At 48.8% G+C, this 24,095-nt stretch overlaps 1 protein-coding gene across 3 annotated transcripts in view; it reads right to left on the reverse strand.

Moving 5' to 3' along the window:
* CYFIP1 (cytoplasmic FMR1 interacting protein 1) overlaps positions 1-24,095 on the reverse strand; it is a 93,028-nt gene that overhangs the window by 63,139 nt on the left and 5,794 nt on the right. Inside the window, exons 1-5 of one of the 3 annotated variants that reach the window (XM_019931789.3) lie at positions 2,850-2,872; positions 2,110-2,232; positions 1,945-2,034; positions 601-678; positions 332-433 (exon numbers count right to left, since the gene is read on the reverse strand). In XM_019931789.3, the coding sequence (XP_019787348.1) occupies positions 332-433; positions 601-678; positions 1,945-2,034; positions 2,110-2,226 (387 nt within the window). In that variant the 5' untranslated portion in view covers positions 2,227-2,232; positions 2,850-2,872. Of the gene's footprint in view, positions 1-331; positions 434-600; positions 679-1,944; positions 2,035-2,109; positions 2,233-2,849; positions 2,873-24,095 lie in introns of those variants that run through there. The other 2 variants (XM_019931788.3, XM_073807858.1) reach the window with 2 other exon arrangements.

The following is a 24,095-nucleotide window of genomic DNA, read 5'->3' on the forward strand; positions in this document are numbered from 1 at the left end:
AGGCCAGGACGAAGCCCACCAGAGTGGACAGTGGGGAGAAAACACCCCAAAACCAGATGAATCGAAAGTGTAAGCCTGTAAGCGTACTGACAGAAAGCAGTCTTCCTGCAGGAACTACAAATTCACTCTGGAGGGGAGAAGAGAAGTGAAACCCAGAAGCAGCATTTATTCTGAAAGGGCCAGTAACGCTTTGGACTGTCTAAGGCTTAGTTCCCTTTGGTCTCAGAGCTACTGTGATCGCTTGAATTTACACGCACTTTGTTTAGTTGGTAGATGGTGCCACCATCTCATTCCTCTGCTCTAAACCCCTAGGATTATTTCACTGTTTTACCTGGAAGTACATAAAATTCATCAGTTTTGTGACCTCAGGCTCAAGGACCTCCACGGTTTTCTCATAAATTTCCACTCTGTTAGGCTGTTCGTTACATTTCACCTGGGAGAAAACAAACATGACATAGAGAGGCTTCAACCCTGAGAGGATGTGGGGAGTGCCCTGAGATGGAGCAGGCCAGAGGTGGGGCGGGGTCTGACTGGGCAGGGACGAGTGGAAAGGATGAGGGGGTGGCCAGTGGGGGTTGGGGTCCGGCTGGGATGGGGCACCTGCGGGATGGCCCGAGAGCAGCTCCTCCAGGTGTACAGCATGACGGCGTACTCTTGGCCTTCCTCCAGCATCTCGTTCTGCAAGGGTACACGGGGCAAATCAAAGGCAAGCAAAATAATCATAAAAAAGGAGATGCCAAATCGCCAACAGCTAGAGCCATAAACCATGGTGACCATGGTGGAGAGGCCAGGAGGACCCTCTCTTTGAGGGACAGAAAAGCACCAGGACCTGTGTGCCAAGAGACAGCTGCTAAGATACTGGTGACACTGCAGACCACCCCAAACACCCCCATGGCTTCTGCAGGCTGAAGAGGGGTATCAGCGACATGCAGCCACCTCTGCCCAGGGGCAGCACAGCCCAGGGCACCTGCCGTAGCCGCTACACCTCAGCCCCACTCAGCCCCAAGCCACCTACTGGCAGTGCAGATCTGAAGCTGGGGACATGGGAAGCGTGCAGTGCAGCTGAACGCACACGGGGTCCTCACAGCCGCTCCACCAAGCCACACAGAGCCTCCTGGCCCCGAAGGAAGACTAACACACTCTGCTGTCCCCAGGGCGGGGAGGGAAAGCACTTAAAATCCAGGGAGGGTATCCATGGGAAGAGGACTGCCATCATTTCAAAACTGCTTTCGTGTCTACTCCTTCTTTCACGTTATTTCCTTTGGTAAAAATGGCAAAAATTGCACAGATGTCCCTGAAAATGTTGACTACAGTTTGGTAATGTTTTTAAGATGCTTTAAAATGCTCACAACCTTTGACCTAGTAACTTCACTTCTACAAATCTAGCCAGTGAGAATGATGATGTATTTAGGAAGATGTTCATCACAGCATTTTTTACTAGAAGAAATCAAGGCAAACTAAGTAAACATAGTTAAATTTTGCAAATTAGTTAAAATTTGCAAAAATAGTTAAATTTTGAACACTTAAAAACTGGACTAGACAGCCATTAAAAATTACTTCATCTGGTGCGTTTTAATGACATGTTAAAATGTTCATGAAATCATTAAAATACATAATTATAATAAAATGCAATTCATTTATGCAATCTAAATCCCATATGGGTGTGTACCTGGTATGCTTGAGTACAAGTACAAAAGAGGGAGAATGGGTTCCCTCAAAATGCTGACAAAGTTTTTCTCTGGGCCACAGAAGCCAGGTTTTCAGAAAGAGCATATATTGTCCTTATAATTTAAAAAAAAAAAAAAAAAGGTGCTTTAAAAAAACATAAAACACTTCATTCACTTTCTTCTCTTCTTCCTCACTATGTATCCTATCAGGATAATACCAAAGTGACATTTGCTATTCAGACATGCCATCCCCCCAGAGGAAACTGCGCAGAGTTACCATGCTAGAATGGACGGTCGCTTGTTCAATGTATCTTGCAATGCCAGTGACAAATGCATTTCTGTCTTCAAAATTAGTGTTGAAATTTGGCTGCAAGAAAGAAGAAAACCATCAAGTAGAGGTCAGCACCACAGGCCACGCATCCCGCGGCCGCCCAGCACCCACCTGGTAGAGCAGTGAGGATGGCGGGGGCTCGATGCAGGGCTGCTGGTCGGGCAGAGGCAGCTCTTCCAACAGGTCCACGTTGGACAGCGCATCCTCCAGCGTCACCTGGGCTGCCATCCTGCCCTAGGACAAAACACAGAGTCCCCCCAGGCCATGAGGAAGGGCAGGGGCACCCTGCCAATCCTTCCAGGGTGGGGTGCTTAGCACCCTGCTCCCCTGTGCCCTCTCCTCAGGGAGCTGGGGATGCTGGAGGGGTCTCGGCCCATCCCTGGGGATCTCTCTCTAGGCATCTCTCTCTAGGCTCACCAGCAGGGGAGTCACAATACAGCCTCTGCTGGTCGTGGAGTAGGGCGCATGGGCCAAAACACGTGCCATCACCCCCTGCCACCTTACCACCTCAGGGCCACCATCCTGGAGGGCTCTCCGTGAGGGACTGGCAACCCCTCACTGAGCTGGAGGTGGGAACAGCTCCTCCAGTACCATGTCTGCCTCCAGGGGCCGATGGTGCTTCCCTGCCAGTGGCGCTTCCCAGGTGCGTCCTCCAAGCAGGGCCACACAATAGGGACAGAGATGGATGAGGCCAGAGCCCTGCCTCCAGGAATACAGGGCAGCCTGCAGCGCCCATTGAGGTGAAGGCCGGCGGCCAAGGGGAGGAAATAGGGAAGGACTATTGGCAGAGGCCTGAGAGCCTGGACTCTGCAGCTGCCAGACAGAAGCACAGCAACAGAGACGGACTTCACCTGCCACGCCTACGCCAGCTCCAGGAGAGAGGAGTCAGCTCACTCCAGCTTGCCTCCGCTGAGTGCTGCTGTGACCCTGGACAGGACTCAGGGACGAGCTCTGACTGCAGACGGGCACACCAAGCAGCTCCGCCCCTGGCAGGATCCTGGGGTAGCTCTGACCTCAGACAGGTTGCGTGGGGCAGCTACATGGGAAGCTACGTTCATTCTGAGATGGAAAGAGCAGCAAGCGGGCTGGACAAGAACACTGAAGGAAGAAGCACCCAGTTGCTCCACCTATAGCAACTGGGCCCCAGGCAAGGCATGGGCGTGGAAGTGTACGGCAGGGCAGGCTTCCAAAGCCCGGGCATACTGGTTAGAGGACCAACAAGGGAACCCCAGGCCCCTGGAAAGCCCCAAGGCCAGTGTGGAGAGGAAGAAGCTTGGAAGAGCAAGCCCCCAAAGTTGCTCATGAATGTCAGGCCCACCCCCAGGCTGCGTGGATCTGATCCTGACACCCCAAGCCCTGAGACCACGGCCAGGTCCCAGACAGCCACAGGACGCACACACAGGCCAGATCCAATGGCACGGCTGAGGCTCCAAAGAACTGACACGGAACCGTAACCCAGAGAGGGCAGGTCAGAACTGCACCTAAATCAAACGAGGTAGTTTGCCTCGTTTGGAAATGGAAATGGAAACACCGACATTTTCCTAGGATTTAAGCAAGACCCAGAGTCTCATACTATAATATCCAAAATGTCCAGCTGCAATCCAAACTACTCAGCAAAGAACCAGTAGTGTCTTAACCCCTGTTGGAAAAGATGAGCAACAGATACCAATACCAAAATAACAGATGCTACAACTATCTACCAGACTTAAAGCACCTACTATAAAAATGCTCTAAACAAACAGCACTCCTGAACCGAACAAAAAAACTGAAAGACAGCAAATAAATAAATAAAGATATAAAGAACCAAATGGAAATTCAGAACTAAAAAATACAATACTGAAATTTTAAAAACTCCCCATATGAGCTTAAAAGCAGAGGAAAGATTCAGTGAACTTGAAGACAGAGCAATGGAAATGATCTAATCTGAATGACAGAGAGAAAAAAGACTGAAAAGAATGAAGAGCTTTGAGGACCTTTGGGACAAGAGAAAAAGTCTAACAGTCTCATCAGAGTGCAAGAAAGGGAGCAAAGTGGGCATGGCTGGAAAAACAGCTGAAAACATGACTGAAAACTTTGCAAGTGTGACAAAACTTTGATCTGCAGATTCAGGAAGCTCAACAGACCCCAAACAAGATAAACTAAAGAAATCCCTACCCAGACACATCACAGTCACACTGCTGAAAAATAGACAATGAAGAAAATATCTTAAAAAGAGCCCGAGAAAAGTGGCTCATGACCTAGAGACCACGTTCGACCTCTCCCCAGAAACCAGGGGGACCTAAAGAAGTAGAAGACACTTTTTAGGTTGAAAAAGAAGTGTCATGAAGATGAAATAAGGACATTATCAGATGAAGGAAAATCAAAAGGATTCATAGACAGCAGGTGAACACAAGTTCAGAAGGAAGTGATACCAGAAGGAAACTTGGGACATAAAAAGCAAAAGCAAGAGAAAGGGTAAACAGTGAGTAAACAGAGTAGACAGCTTCCTCTAGAGGTCTTTAAAAGATGTTTGGTGGCTGAAAGCAAAAATGAAAATATTGTCTGATGGAGTATTCAGTGTATAGAAACGTAATATATAAGAGAACTATGGGGCTTCCCTGGTGGCACAGTGGTTGGGGGCCTGCCTGCCGATGCAGGGGACACGGGCTCGTGCCCCGGTCCGGGAGGATCCCACATGCCACGGAGCGGCTGGGCCCGTGAGCCATGGCCGCTGAGCCTGCGTGTCCGGAACCTGTGCTCCGCAATGGGAGAGGCCACAACAGTGAGAGGCCCACGCACCGCCAAAAAAAAAAAAAAAAGAGCCTCGGGGCTTCCCTGGTGGCGCAGTGGTTAGAAGTCCATCTGCCAATGCAGGGGACACGGGTTCGAGCCCTGGTCCGGGAAGATTCCCACATGCCTCGGAGCAACTGGGCCCGTGCGCCACAGCTGCTGAGTCTGCTCTCTAGAGCCTACGAACCACAACTACTGAAGCCCGCGGGCCTAGAGCCTATGCTCTACAGCAAGAGAAGCCACCACAATGAGAGGCCCGCGCGCCGCGACGGGGAGTAGCCCCTGCTCGCCGCAACTGGAGAGGGCCCGCGCGCAGCAACAAAGACCCAATGCAGCCAAAAATAAAATAAATTAAAAAAAAAAAAAAGAGCCTCTAGGGCTTCCCTGGTGGCGCAGTGGTTAAGAATCCACCTGCCAATGCAGGGGACACGGGTTCGTGCCCTGGTCCAGGAGGATCCCACATGCCGCGGAGCAGCTGGGCCCGTGAGCCATGACCGCTGAGCCTGCGCGTCCGGAACCTGTGCTCCGCAATGGGAGAGGGCACAACAGTGAGAGGCCGGCGTACCGCAAAAAAACAAAAACAAAAACATAATGACATAGGTAGGCTGACAGTAAAAGGGGGAAAGAGAAACTGTGCAAGAAAAGGAAGCTGGACTACTTGAGAGTCAGACAAAGCCAACTTCAGAGCAGGAAGTTACCAGGGATAAAGACTGGGGCTGCATAACGACAGAAGGTCATTCAGCAAGGAGACAGAACCACACTCAGGGTGGATGCACTAACAAGAGAGTGCAAACCAGGCAAACGCTGATGGCACCGAAAGGAGAAGTAACTCCACCCTGGAGACAACAACAGGTCTCAGCCAGCAACAGGAGATCAGCAGGACACACAGGACAGACACCAAGGGAGCGACGGGGCCTGACGGCGGTTCACAGAACACCCCTCCCGACAGCACGGTGCTAACTACGAATTTTAAATGTAGCAGATATTTTTCAAAATAATGAAAACTTTTTCCTTCCATTACCAACTTCCTTCTATCATCACAACTTCCTGTTCCACATGCTCAAGAAAAGACACACACCCAGGACAGGGGATGCATAGCGCCACGTCCTCAACCTGGTCACTGCCTTGCAGAGCCAGTGCGGGGCTCCAGTGGTGCCCGCACACGGCACCTCAAAGCTGATGGCCTCCAAGGGGCCAGGCTGCCCTGCAATGATCTTGCGGCCCCTCAGGGCTGCTTGGCCTCACCTCTGTGCCTCCCACCCCCGCGGGTCAACGAGAAAAACTGGTCGGGCCAACCACCCTGGGACAGCCACACAGCTCACATGACAGGCCGCCCTGGCTGTCTGCCCAGTGCCTGCGGGACGCCCTCCCTCCCCCACCTCTGCCCAGGACAGTCCAGGAGAACCCAGGTACGGAACTGGTGCAGGAGGGTTGCAGAAAGCCTCCGTGACACACACGGGTCACATCCTAGGAAAAATGTCAAATGTTCAACTTATTTCCAATCAATGTGTAAGGATATTTTTCTTTGTTGTGTTTTATATATACAGTGGAATATTATCTGGTCTTAATAAGGAAGGAAATTCTGACACATGCTACAACATGAATGAACCCTGAAGACACGCTAAGGGAAATAAGCTAGTCACAAGCAGACAAATACTGCACGATTCCACTCACATGAGAGGAGCTAAATTCATAGAAGGAAAGTAAAACGGTGGTTACCAAGGGGGTGGAGGGGCGGGGACTGGGGAGTTACTGTCTAATGGGCATAGAGTTCCAGTTTGGGAAGATGGGGAAAGTTCTGGAGATGGACGGTGGTGATGGTTGCACAACAGTGCGAATGTTTCAAATGGCAAATTTTATATGTTATGTATATTTTACTACAATTAAAAAATTAGGAGTGGGCTTCTCTGGTGGCGCAGTGGTTGAGAGTCTGCCTGCCGATGCAGGGGACATGGGTTCGTGCCCCGGTCCGGGAAGATCCCACATGCCGCGGAACAGCTGGGCCCATGAGCCATGGACGCGCTGAGCCTGCGCGTCCGGAGCCTGTGCTCCGCAACGGGAGAGGCCGCAACAGTGAGAGGCCCGCGTACAGCAAAAAAAAAAAAAAAATTAGGAGCAAAACATTAGCAATATTTATTGTAGATAAATCAGAAAATACAGAAAGGTAAAAGAAATTATCCATAATCCCCTGATTTCTCACAGAAACAAGATGATAGAAGCTCTTTTGTAAGCTACTTTTCCCTTCCAACTTCCAAAAAACGTTGACGTTGTTGAACATTCTTTCATAGCATCTTTTAAGCTTCATGTGGACTACGGGTCAAGGCCCTGCCGTCACTCACGGAGGCTCTCTCTTATTTGCTGCATTTTCCTCCCCATGTTTTTCGGTCAGGAACACCCCCTACAAACACCCAATTCCAGGGCCACGGGCACCCCCGCGACTCTCCAACCTGTGCATCTTCCACAAATGCACGTCTGCCCGGCCTCTGCCTCACCTGTTGAGGAAACCTGGAACTGCCAGTTCCGAGTTCAAGTCCCCAGTCTCCATCTCGCCTTCTTCTTTGACAGCTCAGAATTCCCTTTAAATCCATTTACTTTTCTCTATCTCTAACGGCCGCCCCTCATCAGGGGTGGCCCACGCTCCCTCCCTGTGCCTGCTGCCACCCAGACCCAGAGCCTCGCCGGCCCCTCCTCCCAGCCTCACGTCGGGCCCACTGGGGTTCCTTCCCAGCACGACACAGGGGCCTTGTGTGTCTGGTCACTGCAAGGCCCTGGGGCAGAGCCTCAACCACATCTGAAGGACCCACATGCCTTTGCAGCGGGCTTCCACTGGTGCCAAAGCCCAAGAGCGTAACTAAAGTAACACATTTGGAACGCACTCAAACCTGCCCGTGCGGCCATGCGGGAGCTTATGGTTTAACAACTTGATTACATTTCTGTCTCCTCTGGCTCAGCTCAAAGGAGCTCATACGGCTCCACAGCTTGGGGTCTGGTCACAGCAGGGTGGCATGTGACCACAGGCACAGAGGGGAGGCCACGTGAGGACACGGCGAGAAGGCGGCCGTCTGCAAGCCAAGGAGAGGCGCCTCGGAGGGAAGCAGCCCTGCCGACACCTTGATCTCAGACTTCCAGCCTCCAGCACTGTGAGGGAGTCTGCCTAAGCTGCCCAGACTAACACAGCCAAGGTCGGGTAGAGCAGAATCTCCCAGACAGGGTCCCTACACCCTTCTGCTGACTGGCCACGAAAACCATCCCCATGCTGGTGTTTTTTCTGATCATAAAACAATACAGGCTCGATGCAGAAAAAGACTGCTGAGAGCAAAAACCAGCTGACCCACTCGGGCCTCAGTCTGAAAGTACCAGCATCAGCACTTCTGGTCTGTGACCGCCCCCACCACCCATCCTTCCTCCCCCTGGGGGTGAAACAACTGCAAACAGACCGTTGTCCACCCAACAACATAAAAGCCAGGCTTTTTCTTCCTTGACTGATTCCTTTCAGCAGTAGTTCCTAACCCTGTTTCTGATCCCTACGGCTTGTCAAGTTATCAAGATGAATTTAAATATGTCAGCGGAACTTTCTTTTAACAAGCTATGAACAAGTTACGAGTTTTTAAAATAAAGATTTCAAAAAAGGACACACTGGGACATCCCTGGCGGTCCAGTGGTTAAGACTCCGCGCTCCCACTGCAGGGGGCACGGGTTCGATCCCTGGTAGGGGGAACTAAGATCCTGTATGCCGCACGGTGCAGCCAAAAAAAAAGACATGCTGATCTCACTTTGCTGCTGCTGGAGTGTCCCTGACTAAGGGATCCCCAGGGCTCAGGGGACACGCGTACTCTGGACAGTTCCTCAGCAACTTCCCCACAGGTAGGGTGGGCGAGTGGGAAGCCAGAGCTCTGAGCTGGTAGCACTTCACCCGCCCTGTGCACCACCACCCACCCTGCTTGATCCTTTAACGGGCAGTGTCCTGGGGCCCCACGGCAGGGCCCTAGCACTCAGACGGTGTGCCCACGCCTGTGAGCTGGAGAGGCGGAGAGTGGGCGAGCTTCCCCGGTAGGGCCGAGATGCAGGGATGCTGTGCTGTGACATACCGCAACACTCATAGCCAGCGAGACCCCGGGGCCCAGCTGCTTCCTCCTCCTATGCTCCCCGGCCCCTGCCCTTGGGTGAGGGGCTCCCAGGGTCCAGGGGCCTCTTCTGACTCAGCTGACACACCATCCTGCAACCGAAACTCAGGCTCAGTTCTGTGCAGGGCAGGGTCTTTGAAATCCTGCCTCCGTAAGGGGACCTCCCGTCTCCTGCCATGACATGGACCCCTTCATGGAGGGGCACCCAACCCCACTCCACCCAGGACCAGCACCTAGACAATGCTTCTGGCGTAGCTCACAAGCAGAGCGAGCTGGGGGCACCCTTCCTGAACTTGGAGCCGATGTGTGACCAGAGCCAAGGCCCAAGGAAGACACCCTTTGAACCTCAGGTGGCCACCACAGGCAGGCATCAGAGAACCCCAAGTGGGCTCAGGGGACCACAGATGGGGGTCAGGCAACCTCAGGTGAGCAGGAGGTCAAGGTTCCCAGTGCCGGGCTAGAGACCCCATGGCTGCTGCCCCCCTTTCTCCCCAACGTGGCACCGTCCACCCCTCAGCCTAGATCACCCTACAACTTCCCAACAAGTCATCCGCACAGTCACCCTCAGGGTGGGGTCGTCACACTCTGACAGATGATCAGGGCAATGCACAGAGCCGCACAGCCACAGAGCAGGGCAGAGCCAACGTGACCCCAGCGCCAGGCGCCGTGTGCACCTGGGCCGAGGACACAGGCAGATTACAGCGGTAGAGAAGCCGGCCAGGCCTGAGGGCAGGAGAGGGGCAGCGAGAGCCCGAACCCCAGAGCGGCTGTTGGGGTCGAGAGAACAGCGCTGGGAATGGGGAAGGGCTGCGGTGAACAGCCCAGGGAGAAGGTAGGTTGGTTTCTGTGAATCACAGCAGCCACCACACAATTCAAAACCGAGAACAGCAGATAACAGGACTTTTGTTGTTGAATGAGAATATGATCTGATCGTTTTCCCTGTTTCTGTGCAGGACGAAAGGGAAGCCTCCTCTGTTTGCTGGCAGTTCAGTTAAAAGGTAATAATAGACAACGAGTCCTTACATAATTCAACAATTTTAAAAAAGAACACTTAGGCTAGGCTGCAGAGAATTAATAGAAATTAAAGCGGAGAGACTAATTTTCAACCTGGTAGCATGGGTGGCACCAAGAGATTAAAAGGAAAAGAGAAAAAAAGTATGTGTGTGTGTGTGTGTGTGTGTGTGTGTGTTTGTTTTCAATAACCCAAGATCACTGGGAGAACACAGGCTCCCCATCAGAACACTGGCTGCAGAGACAAGATGAAACAAAAGCGCAAGACAAGAAAGGTACCTTGGGAGACAGACATCAAAGGTGAGGCACAAGGACAGATGGTGGGGGTAGTGAGGAGGGGCGCCCTCAGGAGTCCACGGTCCAGACTCCCTGTGAAGGCCCCAGAGAGTGCAGTGTCCGGAGGCATCCACTCCTGAAGGATCCAGGCCTGGTTCAGACCCTTGATGCACCTCTGCCAACCACACACAAGGTCTCCTCCAGGCCCAGACAACCTCAGTCCGCACTGCCTGTGGGGACCAGCCTGGTACAGGACATGGGCCACGGAGGGGGGCCTTGTGTTTTGCCAGGTTAGAGGATAAACTTCTATCACCGTGGAGATGTATTTATTTTCTATGACCATCTATACCTCTAGTACTGCTCTGGAAACAAAAAACAGCTAAAACACTTTCTGGCTGAATAACTTGCATGTATTTGGAAGAGAACATTCATCTATCAGCGGTTAAGGTAAAAACAAAGAGCAAGAATAAATAAATAGCAAAAAGGAAAAAATAAATAGCAAAAAGGGTGGAGCCCAGTGGTGAAGGGACATCAGCTCGAGGAGGGCGACCATTTAGAAGGCTGGGTTAAAAACACTAAGAGAAACAGCTCAAAACAAGCAGTTAAGCAATCAAACTCGGTTTCTGGTTACTTCTGCTCCCAAAAGCAGCCGAATTTAAATCTTCCACAAATCAAGCATTTAAATCCAACTGGTCTTACACACCCATAAAAGAACTTGGCACACAGTTTCAGAGAATCGATCACTTTCGTCAAGGCAAGGTCTTAATTTACTGTCCATGAAAACAGAAATGAAATGAAAACTGTTACACTAGGTATGTGCCTATTAATAAACAGTAGGCTTCCAGGGGCTGGGAACCAGACTGGGGGCGGGGGTAGGATGTGGACCCAGCTCATAAATGGGACTAAAAATTGACCCTGAGGCCCTGGAGGGTCAGGCAGCAGGAGCTGGCAACTGGATGCCTGGAGAAAGGGCTGAAGCAGGGGGATGCCAACCCATGGGCCAGGAACTGGAGACCAGGGGGCATGCTGGGCCAGACAGGGCAGGGCGGGCAGGAGGCTGTGTGAGCGCCACACATAGGTAGGGAGGGCGTCCAGCACAGACGGGGCCCGGGGTCAGACGCAAAGCTAAGTGAGGGTGCATCCCAGCCAAGAGCCAGCAAGCAGGCATTCTGCACAGGCCTGGTAAGCTTTAAAATAGAACTGCCAAGGCAGCTCGACACCAAGGTTGCAAAACATGGCAAAACCACAGGAGGGAAAATGCAGAACTCATGGTTCAGATGCCCATCCAGATGTCCTGACTGTGGCACCACAGTGACAGCACTGCCTGTGTGTCGATGCCACCCTTCAAGCCCACGTGACCTGAGCCACGAGGGTGTTGGGGCTCCTCAGCATCTCCAAACTTGTAATATTTTTTACTTTACAACTAGACAGTATTTCACTTGTCAAACCCCACAGCATAACCAAACCACAACAAACTACAAAATGTTTCTGCTAACATGCACAGGACGCACATTGATTTTCTTCCTCTTCTATATATACAAATAACAGTACTTCCCAGAAAAGTACAAACATCCAATTTTTTGTGCAATCTGTTCACATGTAAAATAAATCATCTGAGGAAGAGAAGCATACTTTATTCAACTGTGCCCTTCTCTCTCGCATTTTAAAACAACATGTTTTTCCAACTCCAGCCTCTTTCCCCAGATCAAGTGGGATGGGGAGAGAGAATGGGGTTGCTATGATCTCTAGGCAAAAACTTCAAAATTGAAAAGCAAACACCATCTTCTGCCCAGCTTTACTACTGAAGAAATGCAAACTGCACAAAAATTTTAGATTCCATTCTCGAAAGCAGCACTGGTCTCTTCTGCAATTACCTCAAAACAATTGCTGCGTCAACAGAAAAACAAAAATCGAGTTTGCTTGAAAATCATGACAATAGGTGAAGTGTGAGACAGAGCCCGCAGAGGAGTCTTGAGCCTGTCAGCCCCTCCCTCCTGACACTGCTCTCCTGTGCCCTCAGCCTCAGTCTGCAGACCTGGGACAGGGTCTTCCCAAGACACAGCGGTGTCTCTGCCTCCTGAACGCCTCCTCCCCGGGCGACCTGCCCGGCCTCTTCCCAACCCAGAGCTCCTATGCCACCCTCAAGCCTGCACGCTCCTTTTTCATTCCTTTTAAACTAGGACTCTGATCCTATTGCTCTCCTGCTTATATGCTTACAGCTGTGGTTCTCAAACCATGTTCCCTGGAACTCCGGGGTGCCCCACGATGGCAAGGCAGAGTAGCCCCGTGTTTATCTATTTTACGAACTGGGATGCCTCCTGAGATTTGTATGAAAAATGAACCTGATGCAAATATAAATCAATCAACAAAAGACGGAAATGGACCTAGGAGGCCAGAGTAAAGTCTCAATCCTTCACAGTGTGCAGCGCCCACACGGGCCCAGCCTGACACCTCTGCGCTGCGCCCTGCCACTCCCGCCACCCCCTGGGGAACGGAAATGCTCCACAGCTGGCGCAGCCACGCACCAAGCACACAGGTGAGCCCCACAGAGCTGGACGCACTGCTGTGGGATGGAGGTTGGGATGGGGTGGGTTCTCCTGGGGCGGCGGGGGGGGCTTGTTTTCCCCCAAGGTCTGGGATCCCTCTGGTCTACTAATGCCTGACCATTTCTTTGTGACTCCGGTGGTCTTCATCTTTCACACAGAATCCAGTGCATGTTTAAGACACGAGGGGAGATGACAGTAGCAGCTCAGCGTGTTCCTTCTAGGATGGAGCCAAGCTCGGCGGTCTCTGGCACTGGGGGGTGGTCACACCATGGAGAGGGTGCCACCAACCTCCCGACTAGGCTGGGGGCTCTCCATCCACCGTGACTCCGGGGCCGCTTCCTGCCCCAGAAAGAGGGAGAGTGAGCCTGCACACAAGCATGCCAGGGGCGGACACTTCCCCAGCTCACCGCAGGGAAGGCCTGGGCCCCCGCACACAGACCTGGACGCTGCCTGCCCAGGCTCCATCACCAGCGCCACTCCATACCGGAAGGTGGCCTCATCCTTGCTTACACAGCCTCATAAATGCTCACCGAGAACTCCGACCCAGCAGTCCTTCTAAGCCTTCCCTTCATGTGAGCCTTTTAACAAATTTTTACCTTCTAGAGAAAAGCCTAAGAGGACCGTATCTGGGCAGAAAGGTCCAGTATAATCGGTCCTCTGTATCCACAGATGCAAAACCTGGGGATACGGTACACTGACTGTATTCATGGTACAACTTCCATCTCATATAAGTGACTTGAGCATCTGTGGATTTTGGTATCCACGGGAGCTCCTGGAACGAACCCCCGGCGGATAGCGAGGGACGACGGTGTTTCCAGATGACTTCCTCGGCAGCACGTCCCAGGAGGGGATTCTTAAATCGCATGAATGTCTTCACAGCTGCAGGAGATGATCCATCAATCCCACTTCTGGCCATTTATCCAAAGGAAACAAAATCACTAATTCAAAAAGATATCTGCACCCCATATTCACTGTAGTATTATTTACAGTAGCCAAGACATGTATTATGCTAAGTGAAATAAGTTAGGCAGAGCAAGACAAATACTGTATTATCTCACTTGTATGTGGAATCTTAAAAAGAAAGGGAGGAAGGAAGGAAGGAAGGAAGGCAGGGAGGGAGGACGAGAGGGAGGGAGGGAGGGAGGAAGGAAGGAAGGAGGGAAGGCAGGGAGGGAGGGAGGGATGGGAGGCAGGGAGGGAGGGAGGGAGGGAGAAAGGACGGAAGGCCGGAAGGAAGGCAGGAAGGAAGGAAGGCCGGAAGGAAGGACGGACGGAAGCACGGAAGGGCGGGAGGAAGGAAGGAAACAAAACTCATAGATAGAGAATAGCTTGGTGGTGTGAGAGGCAGGGAGTGAGAGAACTGGGTAAAGGTGGTCAAAAGGTACAAACTCCCAGTTATAAAATAAATAAGTCATGGGGATGTAATGTACAGCATGATGACTACAGTAAATAACACTGTATTGCATATTTGAAGGTCGCTAAGAAAACAGATCTTAAAAGTTCTCATCACAAGAGAAAAAATTTTTTGTGACTATGTAAAGTGATGGATGTTAACCAGACATGCTGTGGTGATCGTTTCACAATATATCCAGATATCAAATCATTATATCTGAAACTAACATAATGCATGTCAATTATTTCTCAATTTTTAAAAAGTTACAGGTGGATTCAGGTCAGGTGCCCTCCCACAGGGTCCCACAGACACCAGCATGGCATCTCATCACAACATCAAGGGATCACTTGCATTTTTACAATTTAATAAGTGGAACTGCATCTAAATGTTCTTTTAATTTGCATTACTTTTATTCTTATTAAAGTTGAACAAATTTTTATACAGTAACCCTTTTTTTTCTTTCTTTTGTGACTTGCCAGCTTGGTTTGTTTTCTTGTTATTTTGTCCTTTGAAATCTCGGTATTTTCCTCATCAATGTCAAGTACTCAACTGTACCTCTTTATTAAAGACATTAAAACTGTGTGAAAGTTGCTACAAAAAATTTTCCCAGGTCACACTACTTGCCTTCTTATGTCACTTACTTTTTTCTTTGAAACCTCAGTTTAAAATTTTTACCATATCAACTTTTTTCAGCCTTTTGCCTTTGGAATTCCCTCTTTCACTTATAAATGTACCAAGTAGGAAGAACTGTGCCAGCCCCACCCAAGTAGGAAGAACTGTGCCAGCCCCAACCAGGGAAGGGCGCAGTTTCTAATGCACAGCTCCCGCCTGAGCAAACTGCTGACCCTCTGTCAGAAGTCAAACAATCGCCCATCTGAGAAACAGTTCTGAGGCAGCACGTAATCTCAAAGAATTAACTTAAAAGTAATATTGAGATCCATAAAAAGTTCAGCAACTGATTGATGTTAGGAATTTTTTTGTTGGACCTCAGATGCATAATAGTTCCTAGACCCTGGCCCGTTCTCACCTTGTTATGTTAAAATGATGCCATAAAGACAGGTGAACCACCTGTCCACAACAAAAGCCAGGGTCCTGCCTGTGATGTACAGCAAATTCCACCTGGGCATCAGTCCCCTGCCTTCTTTTGTACAAGCTGCACCTCATCTATGCATATTCTCAAAAAGGCACTTTTAAAATTCAGTCTTTATAAAAAGGATATTATGCTATCAATATACGTAATTGCCTGACTCACTTTTTTCACTGCTATTACTAAGAGGCATCCACACACTGTCACATGCTGCTCTGAAGTACTGTTTTGACAGATGCATACTATTCCACTGAGCGAATGAACCAGTCTGCGCGCTGTCTCCTGAAGCTCCCTATAACGGGGTGTTTCTTATTGTAAACTGTGAGGAAAATTCTTGCACATTAATATGTGCAATGGATTCTCTAGGACAGGGATTAGCAAACATTTTCTATAAAGGGCCAGGGTTGGTCATTGTTCTGTGGGTATGTAAGAGAATATCCTTATCCTTAGGAAATACACACAGGCACTGGGGGATGAAGGGCCTCAAATTGATGTAAAAGAGTTTTGTCGTGTGTTCTTTGTATTATTTTTATTTTTGCAATTTTTGTAAGGTTGAAATTATTTAAAAAGAGTAAAAAATGGAATATCTCTCTGAAAACTTTTTGTGAACATAAGGGAAAGGGAATGAAAAACGTTGAAAACAGATGCGTCCGTGACTGCAGGTGTTTCGGTGAGCCTCACTGCTGTGACGCAGAGCAGGTTACACACCTGCGTCCACCACAGAGTGAAACGCATCTTTCCGATCAGATCAACTGCCTTGGAAATCCCTGTTGTCTGCCCAGAGTCCTGCACTCCTAAAGAAAGCTTCTGACAGACCTATCGGAGATCTGGGCCAGGGACCACGTGTCCTCAGGCAAATCAGCCCTCAGCAGTGATCATTTGCGTTCTATAATCAAATGCTTCAGACCACTGCAGAATGGTGGGCTTTGTTTAAAATATATATACACTCCAAATGTTTAGCTTCAATTACTTAATAATTTTACACTTCCCAGATTTTTAGGATCTGAAGAAACCAGCTTACACAAAATAGCGAGAGGTCTTTAAAAACGCAAAACCATTTCCACCTCTGGCCCAGAAAAAAGCAGCAAAACTCCAAGAGCATTTATGTTTTTAAGTAGAACTCCTCTCTCTTGGAGACATGTACTGAATGAAGTGTTTGTTTACGACTCAGGTGAGACAGTGCTCCTGGGACTTGCTTCACAACAGCACAGTGTGGGCAGGGGTTACAGGTGAGCCCAGACCACTGTTGAGGGTTCATATACTATTCAATATTTTCCGTGCCTCTGCACATTAAGGAATTGCCCACAACGAACAGTTTAATATACATACATGTGAGATTTCAGGTTTCAGGCTGAGCTAAAATGTGTGATCACTGCCTTGTCAGTGATTGGGGGTTAGGCAGCAGCTAGTAGCTCTGCCTGCAGCCACCGGGCCCTAAGGCCACCTATTTAAAGTTCCTTCCCAGGGGCTTCCCTGGTGGCGCCGTGGTTGAGAATCTGCCTGCCAATGCAGGGGACACGGGTCTGAGCCCTGGTCTGGGAGGATCCCACATGCCGCAGAGCAACTGGGCCCGTGAGACACAACTGCTGAGCCTGCGCGTCTGGAGCTTGTGCTGTGCAACAAGAGAGGCCGCGACAGTGAGAGGCCCGCGCACCACGATGAAGGGTGGCCCCCGCTCGCTGCAACTACAGAAAGTCCACGCACAGAAACGAAGACCCAAAACAGCCAAAAATAAATAAATAAACAAAATTTAAAGTTCCTTCCTGAATAGTTCTAATTGTCTACATCTTTTTTTTCCCCCCCTGTGGTAATTAAAAAGTCATCAAGAGGTAAGAGTTTTTGCAAACAAACATTTTCAGGCTACTACAGAACTGATAGGGTGAGTACACGCATACCTCAGCAATACTGCAGGTTCAGTTACAGACCATCACAATAAAGCAAATAAAGGTTTTTGGTTTCCCAGACCATATAAAGTTATGTTTACACTATACTGTAGTCTATTAAGTGTGCAATAGCATTATTTCTTAAAAACAAGGTACAGGGCTTCCCTGGTGGCAGAGTGGTTGAGAGTCCGCCTGCCAATGCAGGGGACACGGGTTCGAGCCCCGGACCGGGAAGATCCCACATGCCGTGGAGCAGCTAGGCCCGTGAGCCATGGCCACTGAGCCTGCGCGTGTGCTCCGCAATGGGAGAGGCCACAACAGTGAGAGGCCCGCGTACCGCAAAAAAAAAAAAAAAAAATGTACAGACTTGGTCTAAATAACAGTGGCGAATACACAAAAGTGCTTAATAACTACCAGCTAGTGTTTTTATTATCATTCTCTACTATGTGATTGATTCACGCTGCTGCTGCCCCAAATGTCCCATATCCCTTTTGCCACCATTCAAACTCTGCCATGCTTTTAGGTAAATAGTAGAATATTTTTATTTAACATTGTGCACAAGAAATTCAAGACTGTATTTTTGACACTGGTATTTGTCAAGACTGGAAATTCACTGTATTTTAGTATTGCTTTTGAGTTGGAAATAATGTGTGATAGCAGAGACGACAGGCCAAGAGTCCCATAGGAATGTCAACCAGGAGTATTTGATGACAATACTGGAGGGAAAACAATAAGGGTGCTAGAAATGTGTTTTGAAAAGCATGCCATTGTGGTAATGTAAAAGCGGCTCAGAATTACTTGGCATCGAGAGACTAAATAATGGCTATCAACTCTTCAAAAAACAAATACAATGTGCATACCTTAATTAAAAACTGTTGTTGCTAAAAAATGCTAACCATCACCTGAGCCTGCAGCAAGTCATAGTAACATCAAAGATCACTGACCATAGATCACCATACCAAATATAAAAATAATTCAAAAGTTTAAAATATTGCAAGAATTACCAACATGTGACACAAAGACATGAAGTTAGCAAATGCTGAAGGAAAAATGGCACCAACAGACTTGCTTGATGTAGGGTTACCACAAACTTGCAATTTGTAAAAAATGTACTATCTGTGAAGTGCAAGAAAGCAAAGATCAATTAAATGATGTCTGCCTGTGCTTTATTCAGAGTACCATAAAATCCTGAAAGTGGGCTCCTGCTGCCCAGCACCCCAGGGGTATGAGCTGGCTGTAACTGAAACGGACAATCACCAGAGATCGGCGCAAATGCTCTCTCACACCTTGTCCTGACTTGGTGGAGCTGAGTGCCGTGGGCACCTGCATGTTTAATGCCCGGCCCACATACACCCCTTGATTCTGAGGTTGGAGTCTCTGGCCCACACTTTGAGAAAACGTTTTAGGGCAGTAGTCTCCGACACAGGGTGGACCATATAATCCTTTGAAGCGATAGAAGAAAACGCTGGAGTGTCTGTATTTCTGCCTCACGAGGACGAGGAACTAAGCCTCCCTGATAGCTACACATCTTCTCCCGCCTCCTTGCCAGGTCCTCAAGGAGCAGCAAGAACCAATGGCTCACAGGCACCTCATCACTGTAACTAAATGAACTGCTAGGGGCTGAATTGCGTCCCCCTTCCAGGTCCCAACTCTTAGTACCTCAGACTGACTACATTTGGAGATGTACAGAGGTAATTAGTAAAATGAGGTCACAGGGTGGGTCCTAATCCAATGTGACTGGTGCCCTTTACGAGAAGGGGAGATCAGGACACACACAGGCACAGAAGGAAGACCATGTGAAGACACAGTGGGAAAGTGGCCATCTACACGCCAAGGACAGAGGCCTCAGAAAGAACCAACGCTGCTGACACCCTGATCTTGGACTTCCAGCCTCCAGAACCGCAAGGAAATAAATATCCACTGTTTAAGCCCCTCAGTCTGTGGTACCTTGATGCAGGAGCCCTAGCTAACATACAAACCTTTCAAAAGGGTTCGTTCCTGCAAAGATGCCAGGCACGCAGAAAGGCAGGAGGACCTGCGGCCCCAGGCAAGCGCAGGCCCACTACAGTTCACCAGCCTGGCCCCAAGCGTGTGGCATGGGGAGTTCTACAACTGGCACAAGGCCGCCACAACCAACCGGCAAATTCAGGGCTGCCTCCCGCATCTTTTCAAGCTCTCTAGCTATTACAGACTGTGCGCACTTCATGCCTTATCCAGCGCGTATGGACAGAGACACCCACCAGGGCACACGCAAGGAGACCTTTTAGGGATGAAGTGAGCAGTCGACAATGACTGGGCCCTGAAATGCTGCGATTCCCAAAATCACCTCTGCCCTTGTGTGTGTGTGTGTGTGTGTGTATGTGAGGACGGGGTGGGGGGGGGGGGGTAGCTAACAAAGAAGCAGATAAAAGATGAAAGGAGAAATACTTATACGTGTACATAATTAACTTCTTCAAGCAACCTGAGGCGCTCGGAAGCTGGGAAGCACCAGCTCGGGCTGCCGCTGGGACCGTGGTGCGTTGGGTGGGCGCTGCCCTCCCCCACCCCTTCCTGGGAGCTGCTGGCTGAGGGGACAGAAGGGGCAGAAGGCCGGGAAAAGGCAGGGAACCGGCCGGCTGTAAGGCCCGGAGAGGCGTGCAGGAGTGTGAAGGCAGCCTGGCCCGACCGCGGCTAGGGGACCTGGGATGGACGGCGACGCGCGTCTCCCCAGCGGCCGGAAGCTGGGCCCTCGGGGAGAGCCGGGGGGTGGGGTGGGGGGGACTGTCCAGCGGGCTGCACGCCCCCAGTCGCTGTAAAGCCAATCACAGGCTGCGGAGGCACAGAGTTCCCTAAACACGCCCGCGCAAAACACAACGGGGGCTAACTGCCGAAATGCACCCGACCTTCAGGAAAAGGGAGAACTCGAGCCTTTCACGCTCGGAGTCCGCAGGAAGGGCACGCACGGCTGTGTCTCCGCACGACGCGCCGAGCCCCACAGCGCCGCAGCACCAGTCTGGGGGGACCCCTAGGCTGAGTCACACCCCAGAGGCCCTATAATACAGCACATTTTCCCTCCTGCCTTGACCTCAAGGCAGAATCAAGACAACTGAGAGTTCCAGGAGCTTCTCAAGAGCCCTTCCAGAGTCAACACAGAATTGCAGGGCAGAAAGTCACATCTTCCATGGCAGCTGCCCCAGACCTCGGCCATCCTGGCAGAGGCTTCCCGGAGTGAACTAACTCTGCTGTATCCACCTCTGGTCTACCTGGGGCCATCTGTGGCCACTGAGAGGGTCACAGCCTCTCAGTGCTTGTGTGCAAGGTCTGGCAGTGACATGTGGAAGGATGTGTTCCCTCTTCCTGGTGGAGGGAGGGTAGGCAGTGTTGATTCTTCCCTGGCTCAGCTGGCAGTTCCAGAGGGCAGGGATCCCCCCCAAATCCCTTTCCACCCTTTGCATGGGGCTTACCTTGAAGCCAATCTTTGTTGGAGGAGGCAACTACCTAAAATGCAAATTAAAATACAAAAGAAAAACTACCCCCTATGATGATTAATTCTATGTGTCACCTTGACTATGCTATGGTATAATCCAGTTTTTGGTCAAACATTAGTCTAGATGTTGCTGTGCAGGTATTTCTTAGGTGTGATTTACATTTAAATGGGCACACTCTGAGTAAAGCCAATGACCTTCCATAGTGTGGGTGGGCCTCTTCCAAACAGTTGAAGACCTTAAGAGAAAAAACCGAGGTCCTCTTTGGATTTGAATTCTGCCCCCAGAGGGCCTTTGGACTCAAGCTGCAACATCAACTCTTCCTGGGTCTCAGCCTGCCTACTCTGAATTCAGAATTGCCCGCCTCCATGGTCACGTGAGCCAATTCCTTAAAATAAATCTCTCTCTATATATAAACATACCCTATTGGTTCTGTTTCTCTGGAGAATTCTGACTAATACACACACCCCCACCTTAATCAAAGCAAAGGAAGAAACCCAACTTGCATGTTCAAAACCCTTATCAGTGTGGTCTCCAGGGCAGGAGCAAAACTTTACTCTCCAGAATCTGTGAAATTATCGTGCACGTGCACAGGTCTGCTTGATTTAACACACTTAGTTATTCCATGACCCCTGGGGACAGACAACCCCAATCAGTCAAGAGTCCAGGTGGTTTTAAAGCTCATTGGTTTTATGCAGACTGGTCCTTCCAAGCAGCATTTGTGGAAAAAGACGAAAATTCTTTCAAATGGAACAGCTTGAGTAGGTCAAGCTTTAGATAGGGATTTAAATATAATGCAAATCCTCATCACCACTTCTGACTTGGGGCGGTGTGGTTCTTCAGAGCAAAGTGTACCTTCTCCTGTGAGTATCTTCAAGGATGAATCATCGCCCACCCTCCCCCTGCCACCCCAGTCCTGGCCAGGACAACACAGGCACAAGGCATGGCATGCTAGCTCTGAACGTAAAATTCTGGCTGTCAAATCAGGTTCCAAGATGAAACTCACTGCTCTCTAGGCATTGGTTTTTCTCTCCTGTGGAACAAAACTCCCCCGAGAGAGTGAAGAACAGGGCCTGACAACCTTGGCGAGTGAAGTATCTGAGATATAAATACAAATCACAAATATGCTTGTTTCAAAAGTCACAGTAGCTATCACTGTCCATTTGTCTTATTCACAACTAAAAAATGTGAAAGCCACAGTTCAAGGCCTGTGATTTCTGTCCCCACAGCCTTGTGTGGAGGTGAGGCAGTCATGAAGTTGGATGGGGGCAGAGCCAGGTAAATGAATGCTCAACGAGCTTCTGCTGAAGAGCACAAGTGCACACCAGGCTCAGACCAACACAAAGGTAAAAAACACATCCCTATGTTCCTGAGACCATGTTCTGAGAGGGCTTTAACACAGTAAGTTCATATAAATGCAAATCTTATCCCTGGAGTGCTCTGAAATCTTATTAGATAGCCTGAATTCAGGCCAGAGTTGCCATGTTTAAGCCCCATTCATGGTGCTATGTTCTCTACTGGCTCCTACAGAGTGTAAGCTCTGTCCCTAAGCCCCTCACTTATAGCCAAAGGGTCTCCAGATATAAAAAGAACAAATAACAAAATGGCAAATGTAAATCCTACCATATAAGTTATCTGCATTATGTGTAAATGGAATAGACAATCAAAAGGCAGACATTGATAGAATGGATTAAAAAAACATGCTGTGAGACAAATTTTAAATTCAAAGATACAGGGAGGGTGAAACGAAAAGGATGGGAAAAAATATAACGTGCAAAGAGAAACCAAAAGTGGCCAGAAGTAGCTATACTAATATTAGATAAATATTAGACAAAATAGACTTGAAAACAAAAATTGTCACTAGAAACATTATGACAAAATGGTCACTCCACCAGTGAGATGTAACAACTATTAACATATTCACCTGATGAAACAACCTCAGAATACATGAAACCACAGAGAACATGATCTTATATGTAGAAAATCCTAAAAAACCACAAAAAAACCTGTTACAGCTAATAAATGAATTAAGCAAAGCTGCAGGATACAAAAGCAACACATAAAAATCAGCTGCACTTCTATACATTAGCAATGAATATTCCAAAAAGAATATTAAGAAAACAATTCCATTTACAATAGCATCAAAAAGAAAAAAAAACTTAAGCATAAATTTAGGAACTTCCCTGGTGGTCCAGTGGTAAAGAATCTGCCTTCCAAAGCAGGGGACACGGTTTCGAGCCCTGGTTGATCCCACATGCCGCGGGGCAACTAAGCCTGGGCGCCACAACTATTGAGCTCGCGGGCCTCGACGAGAGAGCCCATGTGCTGCAAACTACAGAGCCCAGGGTCTCCGGAGCCCGTGAGCCGCAACTAGAGAAAGAAAACCCACACGCCACAATGAAGACCCGACGCAACCAAAAAAAAAGAATAAATTTAACCAAGGAGGTGAATGATTCATACACTAAAAATTACAAAACACAGACTTCCCTGGTGGTCCAGTGGTTAAGACTCTGCGCTCCCAATGCAGGGGGCCTGAGTTCGATCCCTGGTCAGGGAACTAGGTCCCGCATGCATGCCGCAACGAAGATCTGCATGCTGCAAATAAGACGCGGCGCAGCCAAAATAAATAAATAAAATAAATAAATTTTAAAAATCACAAAACACTGCTGAAAGAAATTAAAGACACAAACGGAAAGATATTCCATGTTCATGAACTGGAAGACTTAATATTATTAAGATGACAATATAGGGAATTCCCTGGCAGTCCAGTGGTTAGGACTCCACACTCTCACTGCCATGGGCCTGGGTTTGATCCCTAGTCAGGGGACTAAGATCCTGCAAGCCACACGGGGCAGTCAAAAAAAAAAAAAAGAAAGAAAGAAAATTTACAATATAATCCAAAGCCATCTACTGAGTCAATGTAACCCCCTTCAAAATTCCAAAAGCATTTTTTGCAAAAATAGAAAAACCCACCTTGATTAACATGGAATCTCAAAAGACCCAGAATAGCAAAAACAATCTTGAAAAAGAAAAACAAAGCTGGAGGTCTCACATTTACTGATTTCAAAACTTACTATAAAGCTACAGTAATCAAAATAGTGTGGTACTGGCATAAAGACTGACACATTGACCAATAAAACAATAAAGAGCCCAGAAATAAACCCTTGTATATATGGTCAAATGATTTTCAACAAGGGTGTCAAGACATTCACTGAAGAAAGGACAGTCTTTTTAACAAATGGTGCTGGGAAAACTGGATATCCACATGCAAAAGAATTAAATTGGACCATCACCTTATACTATATATGCAAAATTAACTCAAATTAACCAAAAAGCTAACCAGAAGAGCTAAAATTATAAAACTCTTAGAAGAAAACATATGAGAAAATCTTCATGACACTGGATTTGGCAATGATTTCTTGGATACGACACCAAAAGCACTAGCAACAAAAGAAAAAGTAGATAAACTGGACATGAAAATTAAAAACCTTTGTGCACCCAAGGACAAGAGAATGAAAAGATAACCCACAGAATGGGAGAAAAT

The sequence above is a fragment of the Tursiops truncatus genome, chromosome 7 (genome assembly GCF_011762595.2).
Source record: "Tursiops truncatus isolate mTurTru1 chromosome 7, mTurTru1.mat.Y, whole genome shotgun sequence".
Classification (NCBI taxonomy): domain Eukaryota; kingdom Metazoa; phylum Chordata; class Mammalia; order Artiodactyla; family Delphinidae; genus Tursiops; species Tursiops truncatus.